The sequence below is a fragment of the Emericellopsis atlantica genome (assembly GCF_019669845.1).
Source record: "Emericellopsis atlantica unplaced genomic scaffold F5Z01scaffold_16, whole genome shotgun sequence".
Lineage (NCBI taxonomy): Eukaryota > Fungi > Ascomycota > Sordariomycetes > Hypocreales > Bionectriaceae > Emericellopsis > Emericellopsis atlantica.
Genome location: NW_025764718.1, coordinates 535,671 through 562,467, shown reverse-complemented (window position 1 = coordinate 562,467; position 26,797 = coordinate 535,671). Strand labels below are relative to the sequence as shown.

Here is a 26,797-nt window from a genome sequence, read left to right as displayed (position 1 = left end):
GTATGTACCCGCCTCCGTGAATGCTGTCAATGGTCGACCAAGGCTTCGCCAAGGTGTTCCAAGCGGACATGGCGAAATCTGAAGTCGCTCGAGTCAGTATCTCGAGAAATTGCGGCCATGAGACGACCCTAGCGTGAACCTGGGTAGGGCACATGATCAGTTGACATTCATGCGTGGAAGCCGCCACGTCTTGATTGCTCAGATTACGAGTTGACGCCGACCGCCAAAGATAGTATGGGGCTTGGCAGTGATACCTCGGCGCCTAAACGAAGCCATCCCATGCCTCTCCTTACAGTACGGTCGTCATAAATGCCATGCTTGCCACGCGGCCCAAGCCTCCAGTTAAGCGCCGCTGTTCAATCTTCGCATGCAGCACGTAGGTACGTACAGTAGTGCGCTGGTCCCAAACGTTCGGAGTTCCCCATGATCATCGCACTGCAAACCGGAGCCTTGGTGCTCGATGGCACTGTTGGTCATGGCAGATCCACAGCTTGCAGCTCACCACGCGGATCAGACCTGCATGATGTTGGTGCAGTCGGTCCACGTACGCGGATGCGACAACGTCACAGCATAGCTCGAGTGGCCGTAGTGGTGAAATGTGTTAAGATTGGTGCCTACTTGGTAGAGTCTGCCACTAGCAAGAGCACACCAGAGCCACTACGCTGGCATATGTCTTCATCAGGTGGGTAGCCCACCCTCACCAAGCAAATCGTTACGCGCCGCTGTTGGTCGGGCTCGAGCACTCGCTCTCATAGACGGGTCAAGAGACCCCGCCCAAATGTCCATTAATTAGTAGGTCGCATTGCTGGGCCCAATGAGTATTTTCTGCTCGCCAGTTGTTGAGGCATTGTGGTAGCTCACTGATCGTCGAGTTGCAAACGCCCGTATCAGTTCATCTATTCTATTAGTACATAGGTATGTACGCCAGACGATATAATACAAGGGACCGTAAATCGAAGAGCTGGGTGTCGAGGCTTATTGCACGTTCTTTATGTACACTGGCTGACGGTCATGCCTATAATGGCGGTATTGGGGGTTCCTTGGACTTGGCGTCGTGGGCCGCTCGCAGCGCCTTCAACGAATGCTCTAGCGATTCGAAGCGTTCGCGATGCTTGCTTTCTGCCGCCTCGAGGTCGTCCTCCCTCTTCTTCAACTCTTCGATTTTCTCATTGAGCTCGCTGATGCGCTCCTTGTTGACGTCAGGCTTTTTCGATGCTTTCCAGTATTCGTAGATGATCAGGCCGCCGGCCACACCCAGTATAAAGGTGTCTCCGATGACATCGGCGAATAGATCCACCGCCTTCGCTTCTGGGAGTGAACGGAACTTTCGCCTCCATACGTTTTGGAAGGAGAATCTTGGCTTTCTCGTCGAGCCTTGTGACGGCTTCTTTGCCTCCTTCTCTTTGGCCGCATCGTCCTTCTTCTGCTGCTCTTCCGTCTTTACTGTCGGTGCCTCTGCTTTTTCTTTTGCTCGTCGCTCGGCCTCTGGATCTCGAAGTAGGGCCACTGATAGTTTCATGTTCAGCTGGTGGATGGACTGCCCATAGCGAGCGGCAAAGGCGCGGAACTTGGGGTGATCATGGGCCTGCGCCTTGATGCGGTTCTACTCCGCTTGTCAATGATGTCCTCTTGGGTTTGCGGTCTTTCGAGGGGAACGCACTGCGCCATATTTGGAAACGTGTCGCACGAAAAGCGAGGCGAGCTTGAACAGTGGCAGTGGCACCATGTTGGCGATCGATGGGCGTCCGTCGCAACCGTGTTGATGAACTGTCAAGGCAAGGCAATGCGTCCGGGGTCATCAATGACCAGTTCTGGGAGAGAAATAGTGCATGTTCTGACGTGCTGGGTGCGGTCCTTCTCGGGGGAGTCACCCTCGAAATGCCGTCAGCACCGAATGCCGATCTGTTCCTGAACGTTGACGTTACGGGATTATCAGGGGTCCACACTTCAATGACCGTGACCGTGACTAACAAATAGCTGGCGCCACAGATGCCGCTCTGCTGAGCCACAGTTGTCTTGCAGTGTGGCACAGCGACAGCCTAGCGACATGATGGACGGCAGATGGGGAAGGTGGGTCCCCGCGTCGGTTGCCAGGCGCAACGGAGCAGGAATGAAATTAGGGGAGAGTACACACAACAAAGCACATCGACGCCTGCGATTGGGCAATCACGCCGCGCCGTTTGCCCATCCCCACCACGTCTAGTCTCTAGAAGTCGTGATCCTAATTCTCGAATACACATGATTCATCGCAACATACTATTCATGAACAGCTGAGTACCCCAACAGCGAGCGCGCGGAACTTATCTACGCGCATGCCAACCTGCGACCCGAATCAACGCTCGACTAGCTTCCTGCCAGTCGTTTCGTTGTGCTCATTGCGCTGCCGTACCGCCCCCAGCTCGACATGTCCTATAAGCTAGCAACGAAGCGTGCCCTCGAGGTCGATGCCCTCTCACCCATGGACGCAAATGCCCAACGACTACCGCCCAAAGCTACCGAGCTGAAGCCCAGGGCCGCGCCTGTCAAGGCCAAGAACAAGGATCACCCGCCGCCGCCTCCTGCGGAAGTCCCAGAACCTCCAAGCGCTGACAGACCCAATGGCGCCACCTACACCGTGGGAAAGATGCTGGGCAAGGGCGGGTTCGCCATCTGCTACGAAGGCCAGCTACAGCCCACCCGGCAAAGATTCGCCCTGAAGATGGTGAAGAAGCAGATGCCCTCAAAGATGGAGTCCAAGGTAGGCGCAAGAGCCCAACTTCAATGACAAAGCTAATGCCGCCAAGTTCCAAACAGAACTGCAGATCCACTCCAAGATGAAGCACAAGAACATTGTGCAATTCTTTCGAGCCTTCTCGTTCAACGAATGCACATATCTGACGCTCGAACTATGTCCCAATGGCTCGTTGATGGACATGGTGAAGCGACGAAAGGGTCTTACCGAGGCAGAGGTCCGATTCTACTCCGTCCAAATCGCCGGTGCTATCAAGTACATGCATGCCAAGGGAGTCATCCATCGCGACTTGAAAATGGGCAACATTTTCCTCGACGCAGGGATGAACGCAAAGATTGGTGACTTTGGTCTCGCAGCACTTCTGGTTACCGGCAAGGACATGCAGACCATCCGCCGGACGACGCTCTGCGGAACACCCAACTATATCGCCCCTGAGATTCTAGAGAAGGGCAGGACAGGCCATGATCATAGCGTCGATCTATGGAGCTTGGGTGTCATTGTGTATGTGCCCGCGGACCCACATGTAGAGGAGTGTGCTAACGGACATCAGCTTCGCCATGTTGACGTCGAAACCACCATTTCAATCGACGACCACCGACGAGATTTACCGGAGGGCGAGAGAATTGGACTATGAGTGGCCCAGTAACGACACCGGGCAGTGTTTCACGAGCGACGAAATCAAGGACCTTGTTGCTACCATGCTTCAAGATCCCAAATACCGATTGTCTCCCGACGAATTCATCGAGCACCCTTTCTTCACATCTGGGTACATGCCCTCGGAAGCGGAAATGACACCTCGCCTGCGCGAACTACCACCGGACAAGCAGGAATTCTATATGACTAGGCTCACCTCTTCTTCTACGCAGAGGGCCAGTGACGAGAATTTTGTCACAATGTGCCGCGAATGTTGCGTTGGACCCCTCGGCCAAGCAGGCACGCTTCACGCACAAGTCTGGAAGGAAATGGCTGCCGAAGAAAAGGCTGGCTTGACACCGATGATTCCGTTGGCAGACGAGATTGTCTACAGGCCTTTTGACGAGTGGCTTGAGGAACAGCAGCAAGACTCTACTTTGAAGCTCAAATTAGCTGGCTCTATTCGCAGTCACGCCCGCGCTCAGCGTGACCCTGGCGAGAGCTCTTCCCAAAAGGCCCCCACTGGTCTGCTCAGGCAGCCGCCTCAGAGCTTTGCAGCTCAGCAAAGGGCGCAGGGTCGTCCACTGCCGAGTCGAGCTATTCCCAGCCGCCCGGCAACAACAGCTGCAGTTCCGAAGCCAAAGGCTGCCGTCGACAGCACCGATGCAGAATCAGGCACCCAGAGTGTTCGTCAACGTGTGCGGAGAGAGGTTGTTCGGGAGACGCCTCTAGCAAGCGTGGCGGTGGCAAATGCGAAAGCAGAGAGTGCACTTGAGCCCAGGACAGGTGCGAGGACTGTTCAAGAGAGAACGAGAGAGCCACGACAGACGCCAATGGAGCCTACTTCAAAGGTTTCTGAGAAAATGTCACTTGCGTCTTCCATGTCCTCGATGTCTTCGTCCACTTCTCACCGCCGGCAAAAGTCCAACTCCATGCAAATGGGCTCCCTCTTCAGCCCTACCGAGAGCCAAGCGCCTCTCCGTGGATCCGAGCCCGACGCCATTCTGGATCGTTTGAGGAGACTGCAAACGGAGATGGAGCGGGCTCTCAATGCTCGGTCCATGGCCTTTGTCAATTCCAAGCAGAAGTCGGTGCCCTTGCCACATATCGTTGTGAAGTGGGTTGATTACACGAACAAATTCGGCCTCGGGTACATTTTGAACGACGGGGCTGTAGGTTGCATCTTGCGAGACATTCCTGCAACTGAGGGCACCAAGACAGTGATGCTTCCCCCAGCGGGCATCACTGTGAAGAATGGTGAAAGGCACCTTCATCGCCGCCACGATCGGGAGTACGCAGACCGATACCAGCCAGTCCCCATGTCGGAGCCCATCAAGTTCTTTGAGAACAAGGGTGAAGCAGGGCTGTCCGAGGTCGAGGTTTCACCGCAAGCTTTCAGAGTGACGATAAATGCAGACGGCACAGTCGGCAAGATGAACCCCGGCACGGACCTCTTCCAGCATCGAAAGCGCGAGAGAATCATTCTGTGGAAGAAGTTCGCCAACTACATGATGGCCAACGGAAGAGAGGATGCAGGCGAGGGCGCAGAGAGTGCCATGCCACCTGGCGAGGCCGGGCCCGGCGCAGACATGGTCACCTTCTATCAGAGGTTTGGCGACGTTGGCTGTTGGGTCTATGGCGATGGGCACATGCAGTTCAACTTCCCGGATCACACCAAGATTGTGATCGATGCCACTGGCACCTGGTGCCACTTTTGGCATCTCCCCGAGGGCGCAGCCAACAGACTGGCTGCTGAGGGCGAAATGGAAGCCAGTGAGCTGGATAACAGAGGCATGCTGTCCTACCCTCTCCAGACAATGCTCAACTTCCACTCCAAGTCCTCGGCACGTTCCACTACGCGCCAGCGACCGATTATTGGATCCGACGAGATCAACATCCCCACGTCAAACGACTTTCGTCGCAAAGTCGAGTTCATCAAGAACGTCGTCAAGGAGTGGGTGAACAATGGTGGCATGGGCAACAGCTCCATGGACAGAGCCACCCGTCAGCGCTGGACAGGTCACCGTGAGAGGACCAGCTCATCCGAGCCGCTCAAGCACGTATGGGTGACTGTTGGTGCGCGATGGGGTGACCAGCGTCTGACCACTCTCTTTGATCCCCGCAAGCCGTGGGACCTGGGCGAGGATGTCGAGACCCCGAGCAGAAGATAATGATGCCAGGGCAATGGACTGCTAATGAGAACATGATCGGTTTGGCGTTGTGCTGATTTCTCTTTCTTCTTGTCATATAGTGCGTTAGCATGCGTCGCGTTTCTGGACGTCCTCTTGATGTGCACAATGTTACATACCTTATGTCTTCACTCACGTCTGCCATGGGCGCGAGTCGTTTTCTATATCAGCGGGAAATTGAACTTGTCTTTTTGCGCTTGGGTCGGAATTCCTTATTATTTGGATTCATACTGCGTACCTAAGTACTCTGTGACTTGTTTTGTCTATAATCGTTGAGTCAGACATCATTGCTCAACGTCACGCTTTATATCATGGACTTGTGTGCGCAATGGCATTTTCATGGGTGACATTGTTGGCTAATGTTTATTCATCAACGGATACAACAAGAAAGCTATGTACGAACAGGAATGTAGCAATGCCTCGTCGGTTAGCAAGACCTCTCCTCCCCTCTTCACATACAGGCTTCCAACCCCCGTTCCCGTTCAAATTATTTCTCTCCCTATCGACGTCGACGCCAGCAAGTGGTCTGGAAGTAGGTACCCACGCCGGATGAAACCAACACACACCGGAGAAAGCGCAGAAGAAGCAGCGCAGCAAAGTAGAAAAGCGAAGAAGAAGAAAGCAATTAAACACCTGGTCATGTATGTATACGCTGTGTGTCGAGAGGATATCGCAATCCAAAAACGACTTTATGCGTCCGACGAGTAGTGGTCGTCATAATGGTGGACAGGTGGCTGTGGCGCCCAGCTGCCATGGTTTCCACCCATGATGTTCTCCCTTGAGCCCCAGTAAGCACTCTTAGTGCGTCTCTCGCGCTCGAATTCGGCCCATCGCTTCATGGTGATCTTGGATGAATCGAATTCACCCTCATATTCAAGACCAGCCTTTTTAGTCTTTTCACCATCCGTCTTGCGTGTGTCACCCCAGGAGAAGTCATCGAATTTCCAGAAGGCGTAGGTGGGCAGAATGAAGTTCCAGACGGGCAGCGACAAGAGGTAAATGAACATCCAGGCGATGTAAGAAGGTGAGTGGGCGGTGATAACGACCAGCAAACCAGGCAGACCGAGGATAAGAGCGAGCAGGACCAGTGGGATGATCTGGGGTGGTGAGTTGACAATCGAAATGATAACTAAAAAAAAGGTTAGTGGTCTGCATCAACGAGGTATAGGAGAGCTAATACGTACCAACATAAAAGGTGAATGCAATCGCAGCAGGCAGAACCAGTGTACCCACGAGCTCGATAAAAATAACAAACTGCATGGAGAAGCAAAAAGTACCGCACAAGTCGCGAACGAGGACGAGCTCCATCAAGTTGTGAATTGTGGAGTTGATCCAGCGGCGACGTTGGGACAGCAGAACCATGAACTGGTCAGGCACGGTAGTCTTGCACACAGCCTGGGGAACAAAGACCTGCTTGCGCTTGGGGAATGTCCGGAGCATGAGAGTCGTCAGGTAACGATCTTCGCCAAGCAGGTACAAGTTCTTCTCGTGCAATGTTTCGACCACATTCTCCGAGTAATGCTCCACGACGTCAGGGTTGGCGAGGATGGGAACCCAGTAGTTCTGGCCACCCTTGGGTGCCTTGATACGGTACATGCAGAAACAACCGGGGAGACAAGTCACGCCGCCAAAGACGGACTCGAAGGACTTGGCCAAGTGATGGGACACAAAGTACTCAAAGACCTGGATGGCAGTGACCCAACTGTCGCGCTTGTTGGCAATCTTGGTCTCGCCACAGAGACCCATGATTTCGGGATCCTTTACCATGGCAGACACCATGTGTGTCAGACTGTCGGGGAAGACCTTGGTATCGGCGTCGACCATGAGCATTATCTCATAGAAGTCGGGGGAGATACCAGTGATCTTCCAAAGGCCGTTGAACATTTCATACTCGAGTTCTGTCATGCGCTCGTCGAACATGACCTTCTGGAGGAATGACATGAGAATGATCTGACTGTCGCGCTTGCCACGATTACCGGGCTTGGAAGCACCCTCTTCATCAGGCGTGCCAGTCTTGACCACAACCATCATGGGAACGCGCTGCTGCTTCTCAAGAGGAATGGCAGATTGGTGCCCATAGTCGTAGTAACCGCAGTAGATCTTGGCCATGTTGTGTCGCTTGGCGCCACTGGCCACAGCCACGTACGAGAAGGGCTCGACCATTTCGGGAGGAATTGTGTGGTCCTTGAGCATACCGAGACAAACTTCAGGTGTGGACTTCAACTCTCCCTTACCCTTGATCATACCGTCGCAAATAACAACGATGACCTTGTGGCTGTTGGGGTAGTCGGTCATGGAGATGGAGTCAAGCGTAGTTCGCATGCCTTCCTCACCTTCAGAGTAGGCGGTTACCAAGTTCATCGTGTGAGCAAGAGGGAACCCAAAGGGTTGCCAATCAGCCGGGGGCTGAGGCACGACGGCAGGATGGATGAAGCCCGCAGGACCAGGACCTTCACTGGGACCGTTGCTCGACGCGTAGGGGTCAGACTGGAGGAAACTAGCGCGGCTATCATTCCCCTGCTTGTAAATCGAGTTCGGGTGCAGGTTGCTTGAAGCAGCTTGGCTACCCATGGTTGTGGGCATACGTCGGCCCATGCTGCCCGAGTCGCCATATACAGTGGAGAATCGTGACTGCGTGGGCAGAAACGAGGAGCGCTTGTTCATGCGGTCAGAGCCGACAACGGTGCTACCAACGTCGCCGGGAAGTCGAATGGGGGCACGGTAGATGTCGTCCGACCAGTCTTCAATTTGCTTGTTGCGCTTGCGACGGTCTGAGCTTTGCGACGTCTTGTTGGCAGCGTACTTGCGGCAAATGAACCACTGAAAGATGATCGCGAGGAAGAATCGAGCACCGACCAAGCCCAAAATAAGGACCAGGGCACAGTACAGGACGACCTTGGAAGCGATGCAGCCAACAGTCTCCGTGTCGACGGAGCCGACCTTGATGATCTCTTCGAAGCACTGCGCAAGCTTCTTGTCATCAGAGCCCTGGAACATGCGAGTCACGTCGCGGCCGCGGACCATGGCGTTGACATCAGAGGTCCTGTCGCGGAGTTCCTTGAACCGGTCAGGCACCGCGACTTGCGACTCGTTGAACCAGTTCAACAGGTCGAGATCCAGCACCTGACCACTGTAGACCATCAGGTTGCGTGAGTTGTTGCGAATGTCTCCCCAAGTGAAGTACACATCGGCTTGGCCCTTGATGTCGAGGTAGAAGGCGTCACGGGCCTTACTTGTCGTATGACAGGCGTATCCAGGGTAGTATTCAAACGTGGTATTAGGCTGCGTGGAACCATCTTGAGCGAAGGCCTTGCAAGGAAAGTACCACGCGAGGTCGTTTTGGTCATTAGTTGGGACGTCTGAGTCGGGGGCTAGGGTGATGAGGTCCTTGCAAGCACCATTGACGTTCTGAAAGAAGAAGCTGCCATCAGTACCTCCATAATCGATGTTCAGATCGTACAACACATTGGGACCATAGCCGTCGAGACGCAGGGGCATACCCTCGGCGGGAGGATGATGGGACCTGACCAGGTCGTAAGCCCTTCCGTGGAAGATCATGTACCCGAGTCCCACGTCATTGATACGGAGGCGCTCGGGCGGAGAGCCGCAGACAACCGCAGTGAAGCCAAACGTGATGAAGCCAACAATGGCCATGATGGCAAGAATAATGCTGATCAGCCCCATCTTCTCTCTCCATGCCCTTCGCTGGTTCCGCGTTGTCTTGCCGAAGCATTTAAGGATCATGTCGGGACACCAGAAAGTGACAATGGCGCAATACACGTTCCAAAAGCTCGGTGGCCTAAGCTGCTCCTTGGGCATCTTAGTCCGGCTCTTGCGCCTCGACTCGCGCTTTGAGTCTTTGGCAATCTTGCCAGACTTGGAGTTTGTCGGTTGCGCTGACGCGTGAATGTCGTTCTTTTCGAGATCATCCCGTCGCCGTGAGCGGCGTGGTGGGGAGTTATCAGATATCGCAGTGTTCGTGTGCGAATTGGAACGATCGGTGGATGCTTCGATCTGCTCCATTGGGTCGTTGCCGGTCGATGAAGGAAGGACTGTCATGTTCGTAGCATGTTTATGGTAGTGGTAGTTGGCGTGGTCCTTGTCGATTCGCTTCCTTTCGGGACGGATCAGGCTCCTCTTGCGGCCAAAGCCCTGCTCAGGACTGCGCGGCTGAGGGGAGTGCCCCGGTGGGCTCGTGGGTGACAGAGGCATACTCTCTGTATTCGTATTAGGGTATGCGATGGTCTCGGCGTAAGAAGATGCGGATTTCCCACGTTCATGTTGGCCGGGGCGGCCTACGGGCTGATAGTTGGCCGTCTCTAGGTCGGCAGGTCGATTGCGGCGAGACGGTGAATTGCGGTACGCAGTGCGGTGCTCCGGAGGAGAGCTTGCACCAGGCCTCTCGGGGAGAGACATGGCCCTAGAAATGAGGTGTCAGTAACGGGAGTGAGTTGAGAAAAGCATGAAAGGGCTTTCGGCCGAGGAGGGCAGTGGGCAGACGTCACCCTTGAGTGGAATGCAGTCGTCAGTCAGATGGTTGAGGCGCTGCCGTCGGAGGGCAGCGACCCGATGATTCAGATCGAGCGACTGGGCAAAGGAAATGGCAAAGGGAGGCAACTCGTTCTCAGAGGGACGCCGTTGCAATCGTCGACGAAAGGCAAGGCTCCGCAGTCATTCGCAAGGGCGCAAGATGAGAAGAAAACAACATCGAAATGCACTCATGTCGAAGGAGGAAACTCACCTTGTTTGTGTTTCGGGACGTCGTAGCTAATGGGAAGATCCCTGTAAAGGCAGCGAGTCCTTAGTCAGGCGACGGCTCAGGACTTTCGACTGAGCCAGCAAGATGGCAGAGTGATCAGCTCCCTTTTCCCTCTCCGTTACTTGTCGAGGAAAATATCCCGTCCCTTGACGACCCTGACTTCTTGCTTTCCGATCAGAGGTAATATCGCTTCTTTTTTGCTTCTCCACAATAGCGCGTGGCAAATGCAGGGTGAGTGAGTATGGGTGCGGACTAGGCGTCGTTGTCCTCGAGGCAGTAGCGAGAGAGAAAGCGAGTGGTCGAAGGCACAAAGCCCGTGGTGTCGAAACGCAGAGGGCGCAGACGCAGGAGGGATCGTCCTCGTGGGGCGTTGCGCAGTCGCGATGAAGCTGAGCCGGCTGGATGCGAGACAAGCAGTGCGTTGGTCGCTCGGTTTGGCGAGACAGGAGGTCGATCCAGTCACAGGTAGACAGGCGGCTGCTAGCCAAGGAGCGAACGAGAGGCAGAGAAACGAGGGCCGACGAGCGAAAGAATAATCGCCCTCGTGGAATAGCGAGAGACGGTATTGTGATGCACGAAGGTGCTTGGGAAGTGAAAAGGCGAGGGACTGGACTGGACTCTCACACAAAGGTCGAAGCGACCAGACTCCAGTCGGGGGTGGCTGCTGGAGGGGGAGACTCTCAGGGTGGTCCAGCCCAAATGCGGGTGCAGAATTGGGAAAGGGAGGGAAGGCGCTCGGCGTCTGGTGCCTGGATGCTGGTGTTTCCGCGTTTCCCAGCAAGTCGAGCCCACCTTCATGGCATGTATCGCCCAAGTTCCTACAAATGGCTGGCCCGTGGTTCCTGGAGGCTGGCTCCACCTTCCACGCCCGGCGCTGGTGGATTTAAGGGCTTTGATTGGGTGATTGGACAAATGTTCACGCTAGCATCTACCTCTTCGGTACACGACTCGATCGTGTCGCATGCACTGCTCAACATTAAGAGTGAGATCGCCAATGGCAGTGGGCCTTTGCTGTGGGCAGGCGCCTGGCTCGTAATATACCCCTGTTGTCTGGACGACAACAGTGTGAGGCGTAGCTTGCATTGACTTTCATACATCTTAATTGTTCTAGGCGACGTCGTATGCTTGATTATTAGCTCTCCTAGTCTGGTAGATGGCAAGGTTGGACATTAGAAAACTCAATTCCTAGTACAACGTGCTAGCGACCTACGGTAACCCGGCCGACCGCGTGGCCACGTTTTATCCTAGGGGGCGCAGGGGACTTGTACATTCCGTCGGCGTCAGAGGGTAAGACATTCGATGATGGCCATAATTGGAGTCTCCAGTCGATTCATTTTAACAAGGCCTGAATATGATTGTTAGGCTCTTGCTGGTGAAGGGCACATCATTAATCTTAATATGTTATACTTGAGATGCTGCCAATTCGTCCAGACCGATGTCGGTACCGAGTAATACAGAGCGTATGCCAGCATGAATCACTCCTGTGCTGATGGATGGCGCCTACCCTACGTACGCCGACATCAGGCTCTCGTTCCCATCACAACAGTTACAGTGTGCATGGATCAAGTGGTCAGCGTTAGATATAACGGGTTGAAGGAGACGGTTCAAACCATGGAGATTAATTTCATCCAGTTTGTGACCGAAAGGCCAGTTTCCTGCTACGACAGCGTACTTACACAGGAACGCACGCCCCGAGGTGACAAATGTCCAACGAAGTAGCGGATCTCGGTGTTCGCAAGTATGATATAACATCACCAACTCACAAGAAACACAATAGAACTGGCCTCAGGCGAACGAGCCAGGGGTATTTGATGTGTAATCGCATACTCGAGCTGGCCAGCAGACGGTATACCCAGCTCTGTCAAACTACAGATAAGTCGAACACGGGCTACGTAATATCAAGGGCTTTGCTCCTTACGAAGGGCGATACGGGTTGCCCTCTGGATTTCTTGGTATTGCTGCAAATACGAGTTCTTATGATCACAGGGGTCTCGGTTGACACCGTCGAGCACGGGGATGTTTCCTGGTTAATAAGTTTCGCATAGTAGAGTAGCTACATACATAACGTAGTAAGCAATTGGATAATTAACCACCTGGATCCTGGATGGGTTGTCCAGGGGCCGGATAACGGCAATAACCAACAACAAATTGTGGCCACGACAGCCGGCATCTGATCAGAGGCCACAGCCCTAGTGAGGAACCATAATTCTTCATCGGTCGTCGTATCGTACACAATGACAGCGCAGAGCACTCTCGTGTTAACTCGAGCACATAACAGTACGAAGACGAGCCGCATGCAAAGCCATAGTAGAGTGTCAATCTGGGGTGTGTGCCCAGAGACTGCGTTCTCCCGCCTCCTCTATTATAGGGCCTAGCGCTCCCATGTCGCGCGTGACGTATGACGTCCACGAGCCACTGGACTGCCAGCCAAGTGTAGGGCAAGAATATGCGATTCTGAGCGGTAAAGAGGAAGAGGGCGAAGAGCATTGAGCAATGCAGCAGCCGACATGCCCAGACATTGTGATACGAGGTTTTTCGTTCACGCGCAGCTGGACTAGCGCCGAATTGGTGTGAGGAAAATCCCAAATTGGTTTCGCCCTTGTCCACCGGCGGACGCATCACCCGCAGTAGCACTCCTGCGGAGGAATGTACTCCACAATAGTAGCAACTGATTGAACTTGAACCGAACTTCAGGAGTCATTGTCAATTCTCACAAGTGCGCCAATGCAGTTGGAGTCTCCGTCTCTTGCGACGGGTCTTTCCTATCTCGCAATATTCAGCTGCGATGCGGCTCAAATATCCCAAGCAACAAACTCATCAGCGAGAACATGAATACTACATGTGTGATCAAAGAGACTTGCGAAATCAAGTGTTGGCTTTCGCTGAGGGGTTTGGTGGGGTCTAGTTCAAAATCGGGAAATGCGTTGGGGCTCTCGGCGGACCGGACTTTGGAGAATTGCGATTCAGAGCTTGGCGCTGAGCAGCATTTCACGATCTCGTTCGTTTGGTCCATGTAATACCTCGTGTTCTGCGCACCTGGGTGGTTATCCTCTGATATGTACGGATAGAGTGAGCATCCGATCCTTCCCAATCCCCGAATGAAGCGTACAAGCCGTAGTTTGCAAAGCACTACCAATCAACTATTAAGCCGAGAACGTGGACAAAAAAACCGTGGACAGTGCCATCTTGTGTAAATCTCAAGTCGTGATACTAGCGCAAGCGCCGACACGATATTATCATGCATTTGCGCAGCCTTGGCGCACTTGGCCAAGAACATCATTAGCAAATTTCTTGGGCGCCAGCATGTTAGGTATCTGGCCAGACTGGCCTCGGAACGGTGAGTAACCATGCGCGATGTGCAAGGAGACGCGACAGGCTATGTTCGACCTCTTCCTCATCCACGCGCTGGTCAGCCCAGCACACCTCAGCTCAGGCTGACGGACATGAATGCCTTCTTGTCACCCGTCGTTAGCCAAGATGGTGAGCGCATCGACCCGCGCAATCTGCACTAGGAATAATTCCGCAAGTCGCAACCGGGCAAGCCATCCAAGCGCAGGAGAATTTTGAGTCATGCGTGCCTGGACTGGGCGGCGCGTTAATTATTATTAATAATGAGTAGTAGATCATGACGAGGCGCATTCCAGCGCTAGGTCGGACACCAGCTTCCAGAATTGGCTTTGGAAGAAAGCAGTCCAGGCCTCGTTCACGTTGGAGACGGAGAGGGTGCTATTGGCCTTTGTATAGGGGTGCAGCTGGGGGAGAAAATAAAATAAAAGGAACACTGTCACAACTCAGCCCATCAGTTCACTGCTCACTTCTAAGATAGGTAAGATAGCTCCATGATCAGCCCACGGCACAATAATAAGAGTTTCATTTCTTTTCCAAAGTGTGATGTTCGTCGTACGTAGCCGTTGATCAGCATGTCTGGGGCCACGAGTGCGTATGCGCCCCAGCGGTACTGTAAGCAATTAGAGCATGGAGTTTCAGCTGTCGACAAGGCCAACGTCTATTGGCAGACGAGGACGGTGCAATTGCGCATCACCATGAAGCTCGAATTGTGCCCGCATATCGTCCTCGCTAGACTAGTCATTTGCAACAGCACGTATTCATCGTAATCTAGTCAAGCAATGCTTGGAATACCTCGCATCGATGGTCCATTGTCGTCTTGTCAGGAATTCTCGACGGCGCACAATACAGAGAGTCAAATTGATAATTCAGGCACTCAGCTGGATGGACTGGATCCGTTTGAGCGGGAATTGCATCTTACGCCAAAAGGGGGTTCTGAAGATCACCATCCACCCCTGCACAGAGCGCTCCGCCGTCCTTCACTCCAGTCTTTCTCCCTACGTATTCACTCCAGTGCGGTCTGCCGCCTGCGTAGGTAAGGTAAGCCGTAAGGACCGTAAGGTACAGAACAGGGCGGCAATTAGTGTAGACTCAGGCTGCCGTCACTTTTCAGTCACCCTCATCTCCCACACACCCTAATAACACACACCATCGACCCTTGAAGCCTAAAGGCCATTCTCGGAACGTGGGACGGACGTTCTTTGCCCTGCAACGTTCTCCTTAAACTTATTAGCTTGGCTCATGACGAGGATCGCACGTTCTGATACTACACTACCTTGCGGGTAAATTCTCGCTGTGTGCCCTCCCTCCCCCCTTTTGCTTGACATCTGCATCAGACAGGCTGGGCCAAGCCTGGAGACCGACTGCAGTTGTCCACCACCAACACTCACGTTACCTCCCTCCTCTGCTACAACCCGCGCACGCATTTGGATCGCAGTACTATCAAGGGCTGGCTGCTTTTACTACACCTTACCTTATTATTCTTACAGTCGGGGCAATTTGTCACGGAATCTGGCTACGTGCTGGGCAATCTAGCACCCTACCCACCTGCCCCACCCTCCTGTGGCATCCATCCACCATTGCTCGGCACACTTACGGCCACCCAGGCCCACGTCCAGTCCCAACGCTCAGCCCAGCCCACGCCAGGCCAGGCCCACGCCCTCCCGACCGCCGTAACGCCTACCTCAGTTACGGACACGACCCTCCACCATTCTCCATTTCACCTTACTGGCCTTACTATACCCGCAAGGCCCCCAGCCCACGCCAGGCACGCGGCACGCCGACCTCCAGTCACTGCCTGTCAACAGCCTGCCAGGTCGGTCGAAACTTCCTTCTCTCCACGCCAGCAGCCGTCCTCACGGCTCCAGTCACCGTCGCCTTCGTCGCCATCGAGCTTCAAACTTCCCTCGTTGTGTGTGATCTGTATCTGCCGCGCGGTCTCGCAGTAATAAACCGGAGCAAGCCTAGCACCGTACCATTGCGGCATCGGTTGTCCGACGCCATACGAACACGACCCTCGGTCAACATCACTCGTTTAGCACCTTTACGCAGTATTCGTTACAATCTTTACCCTCAGAAGCAAGCGTGCGTCCTCGCACCTTTCGCTCGCCCTGTGTTTGGCAAGTGACTCGAACAAGCTAGACTATTAGTAGAGCTCGGAGACTCGAGAGGGCCCGCCTCTCGCGGTGATCGAAGTCGCTATGGCTGCAGTTACCACCTCGCCTCCTCCAACGTCCACCTCGCCCGAACAAGATCACGCCCAGCGCGTCAATCGCAAACCTCTATCAGTCCCCTCAGCCGCCATGGACGGTGGGCCTCGCATTCGAGACGCCCCAGTGTCACCGGTCCGTGTCAATTTTCAGAACGAAAACTGGGCTCAACCTTCGAATGCCAACGTTGAGTACACGCAATCCCCAAAATATAATCTGGTCGACCGCTCCCGGCACGTACCGCATATTGCTCAGCTCTCCTCGCCTGTCTCCTCTGGTCCCCTCGCTAGCGATAGAGCACCAGTCAAGCCCAACAACGCATCACATATCGCCTCGTCGCAGCGCCATGCGGATCCGTCAAGTCAGCCACTGTCACCTTCGTCCTCGGCGACAATCCCCGAGCGCCGCAACGAGCCCATGAGCGCTACAATGAGCCCTACCGAGCGAGTCCGGCAGCAAGACATGTTCAGGACCAGCCGCGAGTCGGACGACACCACAAGTACGCAGCAGCAAGCGTCTACCGAGTCGTCGACGGCGACGAGCGCAAGCTCGATCACTGGTGCGGTCGAGACGCCGGACTGCCAGCCCAATGAGGACTCCCCTGGGAGCTCTGTGATGGAGGGAAACATCCCGAGGATACATTCTGTCCCCCAGTTCCAGTACCACCATCAGCAGTACCCTCAGCCAAACCGGGTGAACAGCGTCCCGCAGGAAGATGGCCGTACCGCATCGACCCCTGACTTGACCGACGGCGCTGCTCATATCAGGCGTCACCTTACACCTAGTTCACAGTACTTCCGGAGAAGCTCGTTGCCGCGACCGCAATCCTCGTACTCCACATATTCAGACCTGGCGCCACGGGGGCGCTCGCCTGGACTATTGCCCGGTGATCTCCGCGCTCCCACGGTCAACTCGCGCAGATCCCCCGACGTACGCAACTCGACGTACGCTGAACTCCTCAGTGTGCCATACCCCCAGCAAGCGCCGGCAACGCCTGGGCTTGACAACTCAAACCTCCGATCCGTCATTGGCAACAATGCCTCCCTCCTGAGCACGCAGAAGACGCTAGAAATGTACCGCGCCAATGTGAAAAAGACCACGGATTTCTCCATCCAATACTCCTTTGCGGTGTTCTTGATCTCCACGGCGCAAGAGCAAGGCTTGGACATTTCCGATCCCAAGGGGCGAAAGGCCACTCCACAGCCTTTGCGCGACCATGACAGCCCAATCATCGAAGCCGAGGTGACGTCGCCTTACGAGCTGGTGCGAGAGGCGCGCCAGATTCTGCAGCGTCTCGCTAACGGCGGATATCCTTTCGCGCAATACTACCTGGCGGATGGATTTGCATCCGGTCTCTTCAGCAAAGGCAAGGAGGATTACAACTCGGCCTTCCCGCTGTTCGTCCTTGCAGCCAAACACGGACACGCCGAATCAGCGTACCGAACAGCGCTCTGCTACGAGTTCGGCTGGGGCTGCCGAAAGGACCCCGCCAAGGCAGTTCAGTTCCTGCGCTCGGCGGCTTCGAAGCGACACCCAGGCGCCATGACGCGCCTGGGTAAGGCTTGCTTGTCCGGCGATCTTGGCGAGAAACGCTATCGCGAGGGCATCAAGTGGATGAAACTTGCCACCGAAGCTGCTGACACGCAGTACAACTCGGCGCCATACCAACTTGGCTGCCTGTACGAAACAGGGTACGGCGACGACGTGTTCCCCGACGAGCACTATGCTGCGACCCTGTTCACGCAAGCGGCCGCCCTGGGGCACCCCGAAGCCAACTTCCGCATGGGCGAAGCGTATGAGCACGCGCGCCTGGGCGTTCCTAAGGATCCCGCCCTCAGCGTCCACTTCTACACGGGTGCTGCGGAACAGGGACATGCCGCGGCGATGATGGGGCTATGCGCATGGTACATGGTGGGCTCTGACGTGCTGGAGAAGGACGAGGAAGAAGCCTTTGAATGGGCGCGTCGATCTGCAGAGCTCGGTAAGTCCGGATCTTTGTGGTGGCACCTCGGCGTGGGACACGCAGGCTAACATTGCACAGGCTATGTCAAGGCTCAATATGCCCTTGGTTACTTCACCGAAATGGGCATTGGCTGTCGCCGTGACATCCTCGAGGCGAATGTGTGGTACGTCAAGGCTGCGGACGCGGGCGACGAGCGGGCCAAGCAGCGACTCGCTATCATCCAGGCGGCTGTCAGCGGCGAGGGAAAGCCTATGGACGTGGCGCCGCCTCGATCGGGAAAGATTACAAAGGAAAACAATGACAAGGACTGTGTGGTGATGTGAAACACGCGGCCGACAGCAAGAGGCAAGTACTGGGAAAAGACTACATGAAGTGCGGACGAGAGGATACGCTCGGTGCACCAATCGACTTCTGGACATGGAAAAGGCACGCACCAGAGCAGGCATGCATATAAGAGGGCACACAACTGGATGAACACTCGGAGGTTGCGGTGGACAAGATGGCTCTCTTTCGGAGTTTCGTCCTGCTTGAGGCAGCAGCCGTCTCGTCTCGGCCTCCATCGCGCGGGCATCGAGACTTTGTTGTCGTTGTCGTGGGCATGCGGTTGCCCTGCATCTCTACATTTTGTTACTTTGGATTGTTCACTCTTTTTCTGTTGTGTCAAAGCATCAGCGCGAGCAGGGGGGCGGACACTGGAAAGCAGTAGTAGACGGCGGACGCTCAGTGTTCTCCGCCCCTCTCATCTTGTGCGACAGACTGGCGTTGGGGAGACTGGCACAATGTGTAACCGAGCCTGGCTTTTGTTCTTCTCGTACGGATTCTAGATGTCTGGCCGGGTGATGCGGATGAGGAACCAAGCCGTTGGTATATAGCCAGGACGTAATGATGAAGCTGCCCGGATCGATCACTGCGCTTGGCCTAAGAGTTACGTCTGACTATCTGATGTTTCCGTGACCACGCAAATGATTATTGCGCCGGTGTCCTATTCTTTTTGCTGATCATTCTTATCGCAACTTATCGCTGCATCGTCTGAATGCTTGGTCCCGACTAGGGTCTAAAGTGTCAACCGTCAATCTGATGCCGATGGGAGGGCTTCCTGCATGCAGTGTGGGGTCAGCCTGGCGGCTCCCTTGAACAAACACGTGCGGGATGCGGAACGGGAATCAGACAGATAAAGAAGGGCGGACACCAATGCAAAGTCAGGTTTGATCAGCCACACCGCAGCCGTCGATAGCGTGGTGTCAGCATGCATCAATCTCTCGGATCAGGCTGTCATAGATGTGGTTTTCTTCCCCAGTGTTCATGGAGATTCGAGAGACAGATAGCGCGACCTTTGTCAAGGCAAGGGGATCTGACTGTCTCGCCTTGCAAAGGGCAGATCTGGAGCCGTGTAGATTGCCATGGCCGTCTAGATGGGATGCTCGTGAACATGAGCTTCATTTCCTTGGGAGCCACCGGGACCGAGTCACCTCGATAGGTGACTGACAATGATCGGCAAACTTAATTAATGTGCTGGTCCGATTCTTCTCTCGAGAATGAACATGACATCAGCCAGCACCCTCATCAATCGATAGCAATGGATCAGAACGATAAGATTGTCGATGTGCACAGCACATTTCGATCGTGGGATATCTTGAAACATTTGTGAAGGAATATCCTTCTCTAGCTAGAGACCCATAATTATTCATGCGCTCATTGGGTAATAGGTCCAGCCAAGCCTATTAAAGTCGCGCCAGAGACGCGTCGCGTCGCGTCTCCCGGCGACGTCAGATCACGAGGGATAAAGGTGGTTGCTCTAGTGATCGAGATGAAATGAGTCTGCAACATGGAGAGACTTAGGCGATGACGTGCATGCAGGCGATGAACACATCCTTCTTGACATTTCGGGGGTTTGTTTCGTCAATTGGGCGGTGATCAGGCAGAGCATACTGTCGGTTGACACCCGAGCATGCATGCGTGTATGCCTGCACCTGCTGCGCTTGAGGGGGGTAATAAGAGTCTGTCGAGGCAAACGATGAATATGCGGTCTGAGCGAGTCATATTGTCGACGCAAAGCACGAGCAAAGGGAGGTCACGTTGGCTGTGTAGTCGGCTCTTGGCTGTTGAGTGAGTGTGAGTGTGACCTCTGACAAGGGAGCCGTTTGTCTCGAGGATGAAATGGGATGGATGGGTGGGACTACGCGGACGGATGGCCTGGGACTACGGCTGTCCTCGACCAGCGTCGAGAGAGTCGAAGCCTCGAAGGTCCGTGAGACGATGGAGACACGAAAATAGCTAATTACTGCGAGGGGGGAGACAGAGTCTGTGTCCGTGTGTGCATCCATCCGGCCGTTTGTGCTGCATGCTTGTCCTCCCTGAAGAGAACAGCCTAGACAGGCCGAGATGATGGATGGCTGTCGTCGAAACAAGCGCACTGCCCGCAAGCAGAACTCCACGTCTGTCAACGTAAGGCCGGTCAAGACAAAAGGGCGGCATCAAGTGCGGGTCTGGTGAGTGTTCCCGTCCCAGACAGCCATCTCGTCGCGAACACTCATCTCGAGATTGGGGGGGGGGGGGGGCAGCCAGCTGGTTGGTGACGTACGCACGAAGACGGACTGAGATGGTTGTGAATGACCGACTCAGTGACTGAAAGCAGAAGGGAAGGAAGGGTCAGGGCCCACGAGGTAGGGTAGGTACCTGTAGCAACGCGCATGTTTTGGTGGTGGGTGCGGGTACCTGATAGGGGTGTAAATGGGCAGCCACTGGACCCACCCGCACCTTGTGTCTCAACTCTCAACTGACTGACTGCACCCGGCCGCCAGCAGGCAAAGACTGGCCCGCCGCACAGCAGCCGCCCGCCTTTAATGCGCTGCGTCGCCCTCCTCCCCAGCACGTCTTCCTAGCCCTTGCAACAAGCAAGCAACAAATATCGCAAACCTGCTTTAACCACGTCGCAAACACCACACCATACCTTTTACTGCATCGCACGCTGCTTCCACGACACTTTGACTACTTGCGAATCTACTGAACTCGATTTTGACTCGAAACCCAAAGACGCTGCCCTATCGTGGTCGTTGCGCCGCAAAGGACTCTCGTCGCAACCACTCTCCGTCTGCGAGCGACACCAACCACCCGCACCCGGCCCCGACTTCAACAACCACCTCCTGCCACGCGAATTGTTCGAGAGAACACAATAGAGAATTTGAAAGGAGAAGAAGAAAATAATTGTCATTATGCTTCTCTCACCACCATTCCAGCCTGCGCTGTCGTATCCATTCTGCGCGCGCCCAACAACAACCACAACAACAACAACCACAGCCACGACGCACAACGACGCTTCAGCCGTCCCGCGCTCCGCGACAAGCTCGCTCCTCGCTGCCTCGCGCGCACTACAGGCCATTACTGGCTCAACACCCGACTCGCACTCGCAGCTGCCATTCTTCTCGCTGTCGCTGCCCACCACATCGACTCGGCAACCACTGTCGCCCCCCGCGAGCTTGGAGAGGAAGATGCGCCTGCGCCGAAGCGCGCGCCTCCAAAGATGCGAAGACGGCCAAGCCAAGGGGAGGAGGAGCAGAAGAAACTTTGAGACCCCCATGAGCAGAGACGCTGCGCCAGCGGACGGCATCCCGTGGGGGATCAGCCCCGACGCCTACCAGCGTGCCCTGGCGCCTCCGGCCGAGGATGACCAGATTATGGAGGACGAGGTGGAGCAGACGGCGTCTCTAGGATCAAGGCAATCCCAAGCCCAAAAACAGCAAGACCAAGAACAAGATGAGCCAGCAACACCACCGCAGCGACAAACACAACAGCACAGCCCCCTCATGAAGCTTGTGCTCAACAACATCCGCACATCGGCCTCGAGATCACCACGATATCGCGACGGGAAACCCCAAGATCGCAAGTGGAGGCAGGACACAATCATAAGCACAGGGTGCGTGCGCGTCACCAAGAACAGGGCAGACATGAAGACTGTCAAGGTCAAGACCGTCACTTGAACGAGAGGGGAACCGCTGGGGAGCGAAGAATGGCGTTTTTGGCAAGAGGGACAAGGAAGCCTCATTGGTGATCCCAATTACATTGAATAGACACATTACATATACATAGCCTTGCTTATTACTTGCTTACTTGCCTGCCTGCATGGTATGCACGGTGGCGAACTGTAGATAGCAGAAATCTTATGCTGGAGAGCGAGACATGCATCACACACACACACGCTGCACGACATTGATCTGCTCCATGGTGATGAAGAGGACCCATGATCTGTACCGTATGCACGCTGAGCTGCAAGTGACCAGCATCTCAGCTCTTCACCACTCGGAAAACCCAGTTCCGCCACAAGCGACAGCGGCCACAGACCCCTTTTTTTTTCGCATTGGTTAGCTGGCGCATCTGGTCGCAGGGGATCCAGCTAGACCCTGAAGACATGGAGACATTGGCGCACTAACTTCATTGGAAGAGAAAAAAAAAACAGGTGGCTGGCTGCAGCTGGGTGCAGTGCCAGTGAGGACTCATGTGGATAAATTTCGACCCAAAGAACCCCTAAAAGGGCTGTGAGACCCCTAAGATTGGCACGCAGCGGGCCCACATGCGGTAGGTCCGTCCCGGTTCCCAAGTGTCATCAGGCTCCCGTCGCGCGCGCGCCAGATCAACAGAACAGCTCTTGGAGTTGGAGGGAGGGCAATTTCCCGGGCCCCATCGCTCGCTTCGGTTCTCTGTTTGTCGATCTAGAGAGCGCCTGGCGTCTAGGCTATGCGAGTCGTTTTCAAGGGCCAGCCAGCGCATTTTGAAGAGGGAGTCGGAGACACGAGTCAGAAATATTGGCCGAGGGACGACTGGAGCACGACTTGGAAACAACAGAAGGGAGAATCAGAGTCGATACGTAGTCAGCGAGTGGCAGAGTGGACGTGGGTTTATGGTGCGTCTGCTGCGAAGGTCTGGGCGCCAATTCTAATGCATTGTGACAATGACTAAAGCTACCTAGGACTCTCTCATCTATATGTATTGTGTTGTATAATGCTCCAGAGTCGTCCTCGTCCGTCCTCCTACTGAACATGATGGGTTGTTGCGTGCCTTGCCAGTTCTGGTAACCACCTAGTTACTCTTCAAATCAAATTGAAGCCAAGAGCCAATTCGTAATACAAGCCGCGCTACTTGAACAAAACGCCAACACTCTAAGATGACCGCTCAATGTGTCTGCCTCTCCTTCTTTGGCTGTGAAACGTCTAAACAAACTCAAATGTGTATCGCATGGTGACCGTGCCTCATGACGCTCGGCCACCGCTCTATGGTGGTGTCAGCTCCATCATCCGGCGCACTTCTTGCTCCATGTTCTTGGCTGCTTCGGCGTCCGTCTGGTCCTCCACGGCGCCCGTCACCTTGTTCGCCAGCTCGATCTTCTTCTGGCAGGCTTTGTGGATGAGCTCCTCTATCGTCCCACGCGCAATGAGCCGGATGATCTCCACGTCTCTTTTTTGCCCAAGACGGTGCGCTCTGTTCTCGGCCTGGATGTCGTCCTGGGGGTTGTCGGATTGGTCAAAAATGACCACCTTGTTGGCCGACGTCAGGTTGATGCCAGTTCCGCCAGCACCCGTCGTAAGGAGGAAGACGGGGATCTCTGGATTCGAGTTGTACTCATCAATCATCGCTTGCCGCTCGCCGACGTTGGTAGACCCATCCAGCACGCGGTGATCGATGCCCTTCATCGCCAATGTCTCGCAGAGCATCTGAATCACTCGCGAGAACTTGCTGAAGACGAGGACTCGATCGCCATTCTGCTGGTACTGGTCGATGAGCTCAAGCAGCTTGCGGGTCTTCCCACTATCCAACTCGACCTCTGGTGGGTAGTCGTACTTCTTGATCAGCCGAGGGTAGTCTCGGCACCACAGGTGCAGTTCAAAATCAGACTGATTCTTGAGTTCTTGGATCAGATGGCCAAGGTTTGGCTGTCGTAGTTCGGATTGATCGACAGTATCGAACAATACCCGTCCCATCTTCTCCACCTTGGCGTCTGTGAAGTGCTTGCGGAACAGCAGGGGGTGGATTGCTGCTTTGCGTAGCTGCATCCAGCAATTGTTCATGTCATTGCCTCGACCGCCCTTGATCTTACGCTGTGACGGCTCCTGGCGGAAGATCGCTTCATAGCCGTCGTAAACAGACTTTTGGGATTCGGTCATGTCACAAAGCGTGACCGTGTTGACCTTGGCAGGCATGTCGGAGAGAACCTGGTCTTTGCGACGTTGTAGGATGAAGGGCTCCAGGATGGTGCGCGCACGCTTGACACGCTCGCTGTACAAAAAGGCACCGTTGGTGATGTCGCGAATTGTGACCTTTTGGCTGAAGATGTACTTAATATGCTCCATGCAACCCTTGAAGATCTGAGGATTGATAAAGTTGAGGAGCGAAGTCATCTCCAACAGATTGTTCTGAACAGGCGTTCCTGGAGAGATGAGTTAGTATGGATTATTGCAGCGAGGTCGGCCAACGTACCTGTGAGCAGCATCTTCCAATCCGCCTGCACCCGCAAAAGGTCCTTGTAGATTTTCGTCTCCGGGTTCTTCATCTTGTGGCCCTCGTCGTAGATGGCTGCGTGCATCCCAATCTTATTGAGCGACTCAATGTCCATCTCGTTGTTGATCTGCGAATAGGTCGCGAGCACGACGTGGTAGTCCTCAGGTGAGTCTCGGACATCTTCTGCAATCTCAGCACGCTCTGCTTGCGAGCCACGATAGCCAATCACGGACAGGTCGGGGGCGAATTTCTCAAACTCGGCCAGCCAGTTGTTGTAAGTGCTCGGAGGGACGACAATCAGGTTGGGCCATGGGCATACACTTGCCGCGCCTTGCGGCTTGGCCTCCCAATCTTCCACCAGGTGGCTGATGAACGAGATGACCTGGCATGTCTTGCCCAAGCCCATCTCATCAGCGAGGATACAGCCTATGTTCAGCTTATGCAACAGAGCCATCCAGTTCAGCCCAAACAGCTGGAAAGGCTTCATCGTACAGTGTCCATCCATATACTCCGGTTGCTTAGGAATCGGCGGACGGACCAGACTCGACAGACTGGATGGCGTCAACGGTAGTTCCGGGGTGCTGCGTGCGCTGCGCTTGTCGTAGCCGAAACTGTTAATGTCCCAGGCATCGACGGCCTCCTTGACTGTGGCAGCCTTGACCTCGCAAGCCGCAACGACCTTGTCAATGGCTTCCGCAGCCTGTAGGAAAGCCTCAATTTTCTCAACAATGGTCTCGCCAATGGGAATCCGAGACTTCTTTCGCGCGTTGGGCTTCTGAGGTGCTTGGACCTTCTTGGCTTGACGAAGATTGTCGAAAGGTCGTTTCTCAATAAGGGGTGCAAGATCAACCTCCTTGATCCCCGTAATCGCCGCGATCTCGTTCTGTGCGCTTGTGTTGATATAGTTGAGAATCCTAGTGGTGATACTCTCATCTGGTGTGGGCGATCTCTCCGCCTGGAAAGCGTCCCCTTCGTCATTATCAACGAGGTCGACAACCAGGGGATCGTCACTGGAAGGGTGCTCGCCCGGCGTGAACCTCTGCGGGGAAGTTTTCCGCGGCGAGGGCGTTGGATTCCTGCGGCCCTGCATCAGTCGCCTCTTCTTGGGCGGGGGTTGCTGTTGTTGTTGCGGCGTCGTCACTCTCGAGGACGACGGCGTCGGTTGCCCCCCTTTCGCGGCATTCAAAGCAGCCTTGTTGAACAGTCTCCTCCCAGGCTTACTCGCTTGTGTATTGGTAGAGTGATTCCGTCCGTACTTGGCGAGCCACTCTATCGCCCCCTCCACATCACCATCGCAGGCCGTCAACGACTCTTTCACGGTCCCGACGGCGTATTGGTCCCCATAGACGTCGTATATCTTACGTAGCTTGTTCTTCAAGACGAGCGCCTTGCCCGTGGCTGGTCGTCTATCGTCGCCAGAGTCGTATGCAAAGGCCCAAATATGTGCCTTGAAATTGGTAGGTCGAATGTCCGATAGAGGGGGCAGATCATCATCGTCATTCTCGTCCTCGGAGATCAGGTCTATGGATTCTGCCGGGCGCTTGTTGGTCGTGTTGCTGTTCTGTGTCGGTGCTTGGAACCTCGTGCCAGCCGGTGCCATCCGCGAGAGAAAGCTGGTCGGCCGCTTCGGCGGCTGCTGAAAGGGCGAAGAGGCCGGCACTTCAACTATGCTCGAAGGAGAAGAGGGCTCGAGAGTTGGTCGACGGAGAACCTGCGTTGGCTGTGTTGTATGGTCATCGTAGCGGAGGACAGCGCCCGGTGAGCAGGGAATAGTGTCCGCCACAGCCAGCTCGTCCTCGTCGTCGATCTGTATAGGGTTTGAGTTGACAAATGTCAACTTGGGAAGTGATCCCATCGTGGTTCTACAGGCAATAGCCTCGTGCACGAGGTTGTGGGTAGGCTATCGTCGCCAGGGCGGAAAGTCGAGTGTAGAGAAGAATACGCAGATTAAAACGCAACGATGAATGATCGAATCCGGGAAGCACGCAATGACGAAGGGAAAAGGCAGTGAAGAGAATGTCAGCTCATCTGCGCATCCGAGCTTGGAGTGAGAGTCGGCTCAGGTTTGAGTGTGGGTTGGATCGTCGTGAATTAGTACGTAGTATTTTGCATGCGCGAGTGGGAAGCGCCAAAAAGTCAATGCAGTCAGTCGGTCGATCTCACTGGCGCCTGTGGCAAGACGCGTTCCGCGCGCCAGCCCCCTCCTGCCTCTTTATGAAGGGAAGCAGCAAGAGCGATAGACAAAGGCGAGCGTCAACATGGGCCAGGTTCGCCTAATTGTGCTTAAAATAGACAATTGAGAAGACAATTGCCTTTGGAGTATATTGAATGGAAATTCCAGGAAGCATTCGCAATTTCTATAATCATCAAGTACCACGATAGTACAAATTGACGTCGCAAGGGGAAGACACGAAGTCACGTGGCTCCTAAAGTGGTTGCCGCCATTGCACGTCACAGCAGACACGTCCTCAGCCCATC

The 26,797-nt window shown here is 54.7% G+C and overlaps 7 protein-coding genes across 7 annotated transcripts; 3 read left to right on the top strand and 4 right to left on the bottom strand.

Annotated features, from left to right (window-relative positions):
• Positions 1-852: 852 nt before the first annotated feature.
• Positions 853-1,836, bottom strand: F5Z01DRAFT_149815 (optic atrophy 3-like protein). Its single transcript, XM_046257721.1, has 2 exons — positions 1,661-1,836; positions 853-1,603 (listed from the first exon to the last, which is right to left on the bottom strand). The coding sequence occupies exons 1-2, from the start codon at positions 1,724-1,726 to the stop codon at positions 1,016-1,018; spliced, it is 654 nt and encodes a 217-aa protein (XP_046117537.1). The 5' UTR covers positions 1,727-1,836; the 3' UTR covers positions 853-1,015.
• Positions 1,837-2,095: 259 nt separating this feature from the next.
• On the top strand, positions 2,096-5,869 carry F5Z01DRAFT_737467 (serine/threonine protein kinase). Its single transcript, XM_046266801.1, has 3 exons — positions 2,096-2,737; positions 2,784-3,232; positions 3,282-5,869. Exons 1-3 carry the CDS (start codon positions 2,405-2,407, stop codon positions 5,533-5,535), a joined length of 3,036 nt encoding a protein of 1,011 aa, XP_046117536.1. The 5' UTR covers positions 2,096-2,404; the 3' UTR covers positions 5,536-5,869.
• Positions 5,870-6,174: 305 nt separating this feature from the next.
• On the bottom strand, positions 6,175-10,341 carry F5Z01DRAFT_149230 (chitin synthase-domain-containing protein). The gene is made up of 2 exons (XM_046257718.1): positions 6,738-10,341; positions 6,175-6,682 (listed from the first exon to the last, which is right to left on the bottom strand). The coding sequence occupies exons 1-2, from the start codon at positions 9,967-9,969 to the stop codon at positions 6,243-6,245; spliced, it is 3,672 nt and encodes a 1,223-aa protein (XP_046117535.1). The 5' UTR covers positions 9,970-10,341; the 3' UTR covers positions 6,175-6,242.
• A 1,935-nt stretch (positions 10,342-12,276) lies between these two features.
• On the bottom strand, positions 12,277-12,962 carry F5Z01DRAFT_657751 (uncharacterized protein). The gene has a single exon (XM_046263656.1). The coding sequence runs from the start codon at positions 12,929-12,931 to the stop codon at positions 12,398-12,400; it is 534 nt and encodes a 177-aa protein (XP_046117534.1). The 5' UTR covers positions 12,932-12,962; the 3' UTR covers positions 12,277-12,397.
• Positions 12,963-15,439: 2,477 nt separating this feature from the next.
• F5Z01DRAFT_149175 (uncharacterized protein) lies at positions 15,440-18,173 on the top strand. The gene is made up of 3 exons (XM_046257717.1): positions 15,440-15,742; positions 15,808-17,848; positions 17,909-18,173. Exons 2-3 carry the CDS (start codon positions 15,859-15,861, stop codon positions 18,151-18,153), a joined length of 2,235 nt encoding a protein of 744 aa, XP_046117533.1. The 5' UTR covers positions 15,440-15,742; positions 15,808-15,858; the 3' UTR covers positions 18,154-18,173.
• A 2,484-nt stretch (positions 18,174-20,657) lies between these two features.
• F5Z01DRAFT_149170 (uncharacterized protein) lies at positions 20,658-21,866 on the top strand. The gene has a single exon (XM_046257716.1). The coding sequence runs from the start codon at positions 21,043-21,045 to the stop codon at positions 21,805-21,807; it is 765 nt and encodes a 254-aa protein (XP_046117532.1). The 5' UTR covers positions 20,658-21,042; the 3' UTR covers positions 21,808-21,866.
• An 880-nt stretch (positions 21,867-22,746) lies between these two features.
• Positions 22,747-26,475, bottom strand: F5Z01DRAFT_743768 (SNF2 family N-terminal domain-containing protein). Its single transcript, XM_046266904.1, has 2 exons — positions 24,299-26,475; positions 22,747-24,248 (listed from the first exon to the last, which is right to left on the bottom strand). Exons 1-2 carry the CDS (start codon positions 26,172-26,174, stop codon positions 23,095-23,097), a joined length of 3,030 nt encoding a protein of 1,009 aa, XP_046117531.1. The 5' UTR covers positions 26,175-26,475; the 3' UTR covers positions 22,747-23,094.
• Between the last annotated feature and the right edge of the window lie 322 nt (positions 26,476-26,797).